Raw genomic sequence first — 10,382 nt, 5'->3', positions numbered from 1 at the left:
GCAAGGGGAGGCTATATATATTTTCGGGGAGCATTGATTTGAGCATAAATCCGCAAAATTGTATGAAATTCAAAATTCAAATATCAATTTAATTTTTGTTTTTATTGTCGATTGCGCTTATGTGATTACAACCAATCATCAATGCGGCCTCAAAGTACCATATTTTCCGCTCCCCGCTCTACATTCATTCGCTTAGGGATATTTTGTAATTCTAGGGAATTTACCGCATCGCACAATATTTATGAATCCAAAAGGGGTAGATATAAATGTTTATTTATTTTCAGACATATATATATATATATAATACAAAGAGTAATATTATACATTCAATAAAATGTATTATTTATACTTCATTTAAAGTGAAAACCATGAAAATTTCTACAAAACAGAGAGAATATTGGGTCAAATCAGTACTTGGAATATCATAATAATAACAAAATTCATCAATAAAAAATCTTTCGAATATGTAGGAGATAATTAAACTAATAACATTGTAATTACTATTTCTCAAACCAACCAACATAATCATTAGCAATTGGAGAGTAATAGTTACATTCAAGAACAACTGATGCCTTCGTATTTGGTTTTCTTTTCGCCTTGGTTGTAGATGAAAAAATATTGGCAAAATGCTCAAAGAAAATATTGTGAGCCAAACTCTCTCAGTAATCCTATATCCTTGTAAGATACCAGCAGTGAATAATGCCATTGATATAACATCAACGATCATAGAGTACCAATTGTAGAAGATTCTTAAATACTTTGCTACACTGGTTGCTGATGTAAAAAATGGAGCTCCTGGAAACAATATTGCTAAAGATAATATGCTCTATACCACACATACATATTATGAATGCTACTATTAACTATGTTTTATAGCGTGAACTAGTTGTTTTTAAACATCGAAGTTGTAAATGTTTTTCTAGATCTAATGTTCTTAGAACTATTATGAAAAAGTCAATTTTTCTGACTGTTTACCTACGTTCATATCAGTTTCCAGAAGTTTAGAGGAAAACACAAAAAAGATGTAAAAAGTAACAATTTTTAATTTTTGAATATGATATATAAATGAATAATCAATAATTTTGTTACAGATATAAAAGTAAATGCACAGTTGGAACTTGTGAGAAATAATGTAATTAATGGATACTTTTAGCTCTTAACAAAAATAAAAATTTCATTATCTATTTCATTTTCTACTTCATGAAATTTCTATGAAATAATTAATATTTAAATAATATCGTATATTTCAAACCAAAACTAATTGATAATCACTATTTGAATTAGAGAATAAAAGTTTGTTATAAGTGAGAAAAAGTTTAAATCTTATCCATATTATTTATACTTCTTTAAATTGTTACAAAAATTTATATAATATCAGGATGAAAGCTATAGTACATAATTGAATTTCATTATTATGTAAGTAATAAATATAGAAAAGCAACGCTATTTATAATACGCTAAAAACGCAGTATTTATAATACTGTAATAAGCAAAATTAAGAAATTATAAGCATGCAAAACATAAATAAAGTTATTATCTATCTACCATACTAATTCTCATAATGTTCAACTATATACATACTTATGCAAACTATGTAGCAACTAAAAGGATATATTATAGGATACTATGTATCTATTATAGGATGACATTTTTTGGGATCACTCTTTATGTTTTACATTTTGCTTAAAAACAAGTGCATTGAATTATGTTATTATTTCCCACCTGTTCCAACAAAGTTGAAATTTTGATAAAATGATAAACTGAGAGTAATGTTTCTTCTTTTGGAGCTTTACACTTAAAAATAAGTACAATACCCTTATGTAGTTTCATACCAACTAATCCTCTGCATGACCCCCACTAACATATAAGACGTACTTTTAGGGGGCCCTGTACAGATAACACTGCTTTAAAAATATACTAGGCAAATATCAAGATGCAAAATATAGGCAATTATTAGAAGATACATTCTTACCAAACCTGAGTAATCCCAGTATGGAGTGTGAAAGTAGAATTTGAAAGGCATGAAATGACCAGGTGCTTGTTTTATCATACTTATTACTGAAAGTTCTCATGCAAGCAACTGTCACGAAGAATTTCGCTAAATGTGCTAGGATGCTGCTTGGACAGATCATAGCTACCTTTTATTCACAGACACTGTACTTTCTGGCTTAATTAATTTAAGATCGCGTAATACGTTAAAGTTAACGAAAACTTCCATGCGATCAAAGTTAAAATACGTCGTTACGAACAAATATCTTTATGTTTTATTGACAAGGTAAATACTAATTCTTTTACAATTTGTTTGATATTTGAATGAGGTTATGTATTCTTGGATCTGTAATGATCAAACTTTATCTCTTAACGATTGATCTACATTCTACATTACGCGAGTTATATTTATGTTTCTGAATTTGCTCAACTTTATTAAAACACGATCCTCAGCATAGATAGCAGCACGAACATCGTATTCTCTTTAGATAGCTCAATATACATGTGTACATATATGTAGGTATCTTGTTTGTGTCTCCAAATGGTTTTGCCACATATTTTAATTATCACAATACATCTGAAATTTAATAGATTCAGTACATTTAATTTAATAATTTAATTAAAAATTTGGATTGATTAGAAATTCGTCTTTTCAAATATTCTATTCAATTTTCAATATAAAATCTATGCAAAAATATGATTGAAAATTGATGACTCTATCCTTGAGGGTTGATAAAGAAAGGTATCATACTCGTAACTCATGAAAGTAAGTATTAGTATAATGACATTTAAGCTTATATATATATATGTATATTTTAACAATTTACAAATGACATATAAAAACATTATGTACATTTTACATATAACGTGAATAAAAAATGAGAATCATAAATATGATTAGAGGAATATCAGTGCAAATAGCTATAATTATACTTGCGTATGAAGGGAAGTATCAAGGATTGAATTGGCAAGCAACTGTTGGCGTTGGATCAAGAAGTTTTTTAAGCAAACGCAAGGAAAGAGGTTTTTGCGCAAAAAAAAAGAAAGAGGAAGGATATGCTAGAGGTCAACGTCTTTCCTTCGTTCAGAACGACAATATGACTAATAAGAATGAGTACATCACTGATACGTGTTGTCACTTCTACTAAAAATTTTGCAGCAGTACTGCAGTATTTTTACCCTTGACAACTTGCCGTGTAATCGCGCTAAACGTTCGTGCGCGGACGACGTGAAATCATTACACTACTCTAAACCTTATGCGAACTTCATACTATTAAAAATTTTAATTTTATTGTTTATACCAATGATTTACAAATAAGGCATTTTTAATGAATCGCAAAGATGTAATTCATTTGATCCATATTTTTTTATTTTTTAACATTCCAAATGAGAAACGTTGATTTCGTATGCAACATATTTTTGTGTATGTGTGAACAAAATCATCCAAATATATTTCCTTAATTTATTAAATTTCTTATTTTTTCATTTCTTATAAATTTCTTACATATCTCGTAAAAGTACACGATAATGATTAAAAATGATATTTATAAATTATAACTGTTAATATTTGACTTTAAACGGTACATACTTCATTTATGAATCCGTAGCTATTATTAAGTAAGTGCTGCCATCTATCGAGTGAACATTCGAAGGTATTTGTCAGATCAAAATCGCTCTTATGACAAATACTAATTGACAAAGTTGCTAATCGCGTTTTACACATATATCAAAATGATTGTACACACAAATTCTAATATCTTAAGTGTATATTATTTCCATAAAAGCTATCTATTCACATATGTGATACTTTTGTTTAATTAAATAATCACATTTTTCGGCAATCGGTCTTATGGAATACACAAATTTCTAAAATTTACGAAAAATAAATACGTAGTACCAGTAATAATTCTTATTTAATATATGACATTTAGTATTAAACGAAGATTTATTTTAGCTGTGTCAATGTATGTGTTTATTTTGGAATTAAAGAATGATCGATGTGATGGTAAAAATCTCATTTACAAATAGCTATATTTATCTTTTGAATTACAAAAAAGTAGCAATATTATTTAACAAGTACTACTTTTTAGTGCAGCGCATTAATAGGAGGATTAATCCTAATAATCGTCATGATGATCCTAGCACAATTTTCCAATATGATTTTATTATCACTCTTTGGCAAACAACGTCACGAACCGTATGATGATGTATTTTGTCAAACGTTTTTACACGATAACGAAACCTTTACATCAACAGGATGGTTACACCTTGAAACAACGAGATAGCCTCTCGTATTCTCCTATGTTTACAGGATATTTTCTTATAATTAGATAACCATTCTCCCTTCCCCTGCACGCCTATGCAGGTAACTACTAAAAATAGAATTTTGCGATATTTTTACATTGGACACTAGAAATGCTATTTTAAAATGTAACCGCATAACTCCTTGTGAAATGAACTATAATTTAATTTATAAACCGATATTGAGAAAAATTATCGCGATTTATTACGATTTTCGACAAGGGAAAGATGGAAAGGATTCCCTTCTACAAACATTGTATAAGAAAATAAACTCTTTTAACGACTTTCATTTTTCTTATGTAATGACTTTCCGATTACCTTAAATTCCTGATATTTTCTGACTTTAATTTTCTCCTTATTTGCAGTGCTATTGCAAGATTTTAATTACATTCTATGTATTCAGAGTCATATTTCTTCGTTTTGTCAGAGATCAGTCATTACCTAACGATCAAAATTACAACGCTGTTGCAACGAGGTTACGCGACGGAAGGAACGGGGAAATTACCGATCTTGTTTTCCGTTTGCCAATGTCAACGATGCGTATCTATGTATTTGGGTTTTCTCCTTTTGCGTATACTTTATTGTTCATCACGATGCATTACTTAATACACCGTAATTACATTACACAAAGTCGAAAGAAAAAAAAGAGAAACAGCCCTTCGTATTATAATCCATTATTTCAATTTTATTACTAAAAAAAATTCTAACGAATATTGTTAAATTCCTCAAGAAAAGTTTTCTTATGAAATATTTATGCAACACAATCGAAATTCTCCGAATAACTTTACATCCTAACCTTTTATATGCTTACGTTCGTTTCCAGTGAATTGCGGATATTAAAATTGTTAAATGTTCGGTAATTTGCATATTCGGTTATTATATATATACGTATATCCGTACGTATGTATAGCAGTATACGAGAATATTCGAACGCTCCTAGAAAATTTTTATGTATATATTATATAAAATATTTTGAAATCCCATTAGCACTGTAACGAGATAGAGCTATTGTTAAAGAAACGGATCTGAAAACATATACGTGTATGTATGTAGAAGTTAGAAGACATTTATTGGAAGCATACTCCTCACAAAAATTACCGAAGTACTTGTACAGCCTATTATTGAATATATTAATAAGTCACAGTATGTATTGAGATCATTTTTAGCACTAATTGTATGCTCAAGACTAGATATTATTTGTAGCGTATACTAATGTTTTACTAAGAGTATATTTGCAATAAACGTCTTGTAACTTTTATATATGTTTTCAGATTGATTTCAAATTTTATTAGTATAATCACGATAGTCGTGTCTCGTTACAGTGCAAACGAAATTTTAACAAATTTTGTATATTGCACGTAATATACTCATAGAAAAAAATCTCTGATAAGCTTCCGAATAGTTTTGCGAGTTGCTATATGTACGACGTGTGCAAGTTACTTACGTAGGATCGAAATCAAAGATACACAAGAAGCTAGTTATTAATAAAATTTGCAATTTAGGCGATAATTTAGACCTTTGACCATGGACGAGGAGGTAGAATTGCAGGATACGAAGTTCTGGAACATTTTAAAGCGTTTAAATTCATCGAGCTTGAGAAAGTTTGGCAAAAAAGTTTATTATCATATTCTAAAACGACCAACACACACTGATACATGTTGTGCACATCGATTCCTAGATTTCACGAAATTGCGTTAGAATTTAGCCTTGCGCATCAGCTAGGATGGTATATCGATTTACGCATCGATGTAAGCCATTCCCAAATCGATACGTCGATGCGAGTTTACACTAACCTGCATCATAAAACCTAGCAGTCGATGCGTGCAGTGCAATATCTATGTTCCAGCGTATGCTAGGTCGCTTTACCGCGATTATCAAATTAGCAGAAAAGGTCTGTTTTAAATTTCGTATTTTTTCAATTTCAAAATACAAATACAGGCGATTTTAGCAAAATTAATTGACTTCTAACGAGATATAATTTATTGTATCTATTATACGATATAACAGGTTGGTAGTTTTAGCGTTAAAGAACTTTATATTTTTCAACTTCGCGTCGCAAGTGCATCGTCGTACTTTCGCCATAATACAAGATAGGAATGTCACGTGATAGAGCTCCTGGAATCTAAAGATAATCTCATGTTGGAAAAAGAATTGTTCCGGTATCGTTCTTACCCTTTACGTTTCCGTATAATATGATGACGACAGTGAGATTGCACGATTGATTGATTTCTAGATATCACAAATACGAATGATGTCACATTTTATCTTACGAAGCTTAGCGATCTAGACGACGACCACTTTCGTTGGCCAAGATAACAGAACTAATTTTTATTTCGCAAAACTGGGTAATATACGCGTAAAGTGGAGATATGGAAATTATCAGTTTGTTCCAGAGGCGAACTGATTATCGGGAAATTTGGAAAAATTTCTAATAAGGATAATGGTAAGAGTAAACTGGTTACTAGTTACTTTTAAGGTATTTGTAGCGCGAGTTAGTACGCGGAGTTAGTACATAAATACCAGGCAAGGCTTCTTCAGGGAGTGTAAAACAAGTCTTCAAACAGTTCATCATACAGTCATACTCTTCGTGTTATACCAAACAGTGGAAATAAATACACTAAACATCACATTACTCTGCATCTTTAATCTACCTCCACCTTGAGCGTTAATAGCGTTCACGGTTCGCGATATCAACCGATCAGTTGCATCCTGACTAATCGCTAATTAGTTGAGAATTCGCATTACGTACGCTAACAAACAGTTCAGAAATGGACAGAACGTTAACTTTATGTTATAACGTATACCGCAAGTAGAACGCTGAAATTACCGATATTTAACATTTTAACAACTTCGTGAGAATGGCTTTTCCATGATTAATGAAAAAATCAATTTCGCAGCGGCTTACTATAGCAGCTACATGTTAAAACTTTTAACTCTGAAGATGAATATCTCCATTTCGGTAAGGCTAGGCTTTCTGACCAATCAATCATGTATAGATAATATACTAAATATTATATTATATTATCAATAATATATTAAAATATTTCAAAGAAATTACAAGAAAGTCAGCCTATGGTATAAAATCTTAAATAACCGAAAATCGTTTCATCAACAGCCATTTTACCGACATTATCTTTCGCTGACAATTATTATACCCACGTTATCGCGCTGAAACTGTTAAAAAGATTTTTTGGATATGTTACGAAGCTCAACGTTTTTCCATCAACTCGCCAACCAATTTTTTCTATATAAAGACTGACCTCGTTTAGTTTCCAAAATATTCGCGGCAAACTACCGCTACTGCATTATTGAATTCTGCCTATAGTTGTGCGTCTGTGGCAACGTATACATTAGCAATCGTGTGCAGCGTACACGATAGTAAGTAATCGGTCATTCTACGATCCTTCTATAGTTTCGCCGTTATCGTTAATTATGCATCTTTATCTGCATATTCGTTTGCATAAAAAAGTAAAATGGAATGATAAAAGTTGCTTTAGCTAACTGTTATTTTATTAATCAATACAAATTAAAGAAAGATAGACATTTACAAAGAAACAGTTACCCCCAATCTCGATAATTTTTTAATAAATACCTTCTCAAAATCGCCATTCTGAATTGTGTTCTAAAGGTCTTAATAGGGTGTCCGTATAGTAAATTAAATGCGTGGACGAGTGGAGAACAGCTCTGCGTCACTACTTACATCCCCACCTCTTCATTTCGGAGAGCGCCCCCCACTCACGCTCCTTTTCCTTTTTATTTTTTTATGCACGGAACCGAATATGTAGATAAAGACGCATAATCAACGATAACATATGACGGTTTCTATCGTTTTTGTCAGTAAAAGACGCTATTGTCGAAACGATTATCGGCGGTATTACTTCCAAACATCAGCTTATCAACGCCGGAAAAGCATTCATTTTTGCCCGAATGAAGCTCTATCGCGTATTGAAAAGACGCGACTGCGGAACCCTGGCTTGTTAACGATTTAGTCGATGCCGGTGCCGCACGATTCAGGTTTAATTAAGCAAGTAAAAAAGAAAGAAACGCGAGCAGGAGAAGTTACAATGTTGAAAGTGGGTCGGATCTTGAAACTTTGTTGACCTAGACACGCAGCACTGCCCCATCCCTGATATTTAAAAATTCCAGATGCACCGTTATCAGTTATTGATATACTATTTGACAGACCAGTTGTTCTCCGCTTGTTGCATACAGTCATTCTAAGTTTTCAATAATATTTCGTTAGAATCATCGACGCAAAATATATTCTTCTTTCTTCTGTCTTTGATGTCTAGTTTTTGAGCTGTTTAATTTTAATATCATATATTTTGTATTTTCGTTGCAAAAGTATACTTTTTCAGATTGGATCGGGAAAATAGAATATTTTAATATCCGATGATATCCAGGAGTGGACAACATTGCGTCGGATAAAAGACGGTCTTCGAAAGTTTTAAATTGTAAAACAGCTTCCGTAAAGTTCTCTTTGGTGGCGGCAGAGAATTACTTCGTCTTCGTTCGAAACAATTAAGGAGAAATTTAATGAATTCTGCTTTCGGATTTTAAATACTACGTGAAATCGTTCACTTTATTGGCTAATGTCTGGTTCAATGCGCTCGTTACAGAGAAAATCCGACGGGGGACAAAGTGAAAACTTCTCTCGAGTTTCTCATTGTCAGATGTCTCCCATCCATTCCATTCAGAGATATACCTGTGTTGTGTTCTCTCTTCCACATGTGATTTCATCGATCTCCATGATATTTCCTGTTTCGACTTATAAATATACGTATAAATTATGTTTAAATTTGCAATTGTTCGACCACTTCTATTACTTGAATACCTTGATACTTGAGAATTCAGGAAATCAAAAATTCGAGTGTTCGCGTACTTGAAATTTGAAAGTCGACACTCGAGCGTTTGACTTACCCGGGTATCTTGGCACTCGAGAACTCGAATATTCCGGTCCTTTAAAATACCAGAAAGCGAAGCACTCAGAAGCTCGATTTCGTTGTCTGTGTCAAACACGAGATTTCGTATAATCTTCGAGTAATTCGTTCGAGAATTACAGGCGGTTCCTTTAAATAACAGCTTCTGGCCTTGGATAGATCTAGCGCATCATAAATTTTGCGCGAATCGCATAAATAATTTGTCGAAATGAATGAATGTAGCTTGTACGGTATACTTAAATGTCTACTAGCGGCCTTGTACATAGAGAAAGAAAAAGAAACGATCGGGAATGCCATGCTATCCGGAATGTGTATAAATAAAAACATTTAATCCGCCGAGTAGAAATTGGCTTTGCAGAATTGTTGGCACGGTAGGCTGTTCCGATTATGTCACAAATTAGAAAATTTGCAATTTCTCTCGAAAATTCAGCAAAATAGCATTATCAAATTTAATCTTGTTTGGATTAACTTAATAGCGTATAAGAGCCTTCGACTGTAAAAAATTGTTTACTTAGATACAGAAATACGAAACCTGCACCACGATACCTGGATTAACGTATCGCGTGATGTAGATACAAGATCGATATCCAAGTAGCGATAGCCAAGTAATGCATTTTCTCACGGGGTACGCCGATCAATGTATTCCGTCCGAATCAGTCCTTCCCATCGTGTTATTTTGTTCCGCGTATCCACGACAATTGCTGCGAAAACAAATAAAACAGAGAAACGGTGTATGATCGACGTCGAAAATTTCCGTCGGACCATTATCTCTTTTAAAATTACCCGAATTGCAATTGTATAACTTGCTCGGACAGCAAAAAGAAAAAAGAACGATTCGTAAGTCGCGTATCGACCACCGATCGGTAACAATTTATCATCTACGATAATGCAGGAAACCGGGAAACGATATCGTCGCCAGATACGAGTCGTGGATTTCAAGTAATAATCCGCCCCTTTTATCCGATGTTTTTCACATCGAGCTCGCGTTTCCTTTTTCGAAAAAGGAATTAGCTCGGTATTGTGATAAATACTCGACACGGCAGGCTTCCGGATATGTGGAAGCAGTGAAACGACAAAAGCACAAGGGTGGAGGGAACGTTTACCTGTCGGGTGTATACGCATGGAAAAGTGCATTTGGGTGTAGAAACCGGA

General features: G+C 32.7%; 1 protein-coding gene across 3 annotated transcripts; it reads right to left on the bottom strand.

Annotated features, from left to right (window-relative positions):
- Positions 1 to 238: 238 nt before the first annotated feature.
- LOC117166812 (uncharacterized) lies at positions 239 to 3,316 on the bottom strand. 3 transcript variants are annotated; one of them, XM_033351126.2, is made up of 4 exons: positions 2,927 to 3,316; positions 1,973 to 2,566; positions 1,833 to 1,887; positions 656 to 795 (listed from the first exon to the last, which is right to left on the bottom strand). In XM_033351126.2, the coding sequence occupies exons 2-4, from the start codon at positions 2,130 to 2,132 to the stop codon at positions 717 to 719; spliced, it is 294 nt and encodes a 97-aa protein (XP_033207017.1). In that variant the 5' UTR covers positions 2,133 to 2,566; positions 2,927 to 3,316; the 3' UTR covers positions 656 to 716. The 3 variants fall into 3 exon arrangements, 2 of the variants coding, with proteins under 2 accessions (XP_076474433.1, XP_033207017.1); XM_076618318.1 differs by lacking the exon at positions 1,833 to 1,887 and having other exon boundaries at positions 239 to 795; positions 2,927 to 3,269; XR_004466311.2 differs by lacking the exon at positions 2,927 to 3,316 and having other exon boundaries at positions 659 to 795; positions 1,723 to 2,115.
- Between the last annotated feature and the right edge of the window lie 7,066 nt (positions 3,317 to 10,382).

The sequence above is a fragment of the Bombus vancouverensis genome, chromosome 4, assembly GCF_051014615.1.
Source record: "Bombus vancouverensis nearcticus chromosome 4, iyBomVanc1_principal, whole genome shotgun sequence".
Lineage (NCBI taxonomy): Eukaryota > Metazoa > Arthropoda > Insecta > Hymenoptera > Apidae > Bombus > Bombus vancouverensis.
The sequence above is the reverse complement of the archived record's forward strand: the minus strand, read 5'-3'. Positions and strand labels throughout refer to the sequence as shown.

What these genes read in the sequence shown, in the direction of transcription:
- LOC117166812 (XM_076618318.1), bottom strand. Translation starts at nt 2,132, where the DNA reads ATGATCTGTCCAAGCAGCATCCTAGCACATTTAGCGAAATTCTTCGTG. An exon ending in ACTGGGATTACTCAGGTTTG is followed by an intron (nt 796 to 1,972) that starts GTAAGAATGTAT and finishes TATTGTTTCCAG; the next exon opens with GAGCTCCATTTTTTACATCA.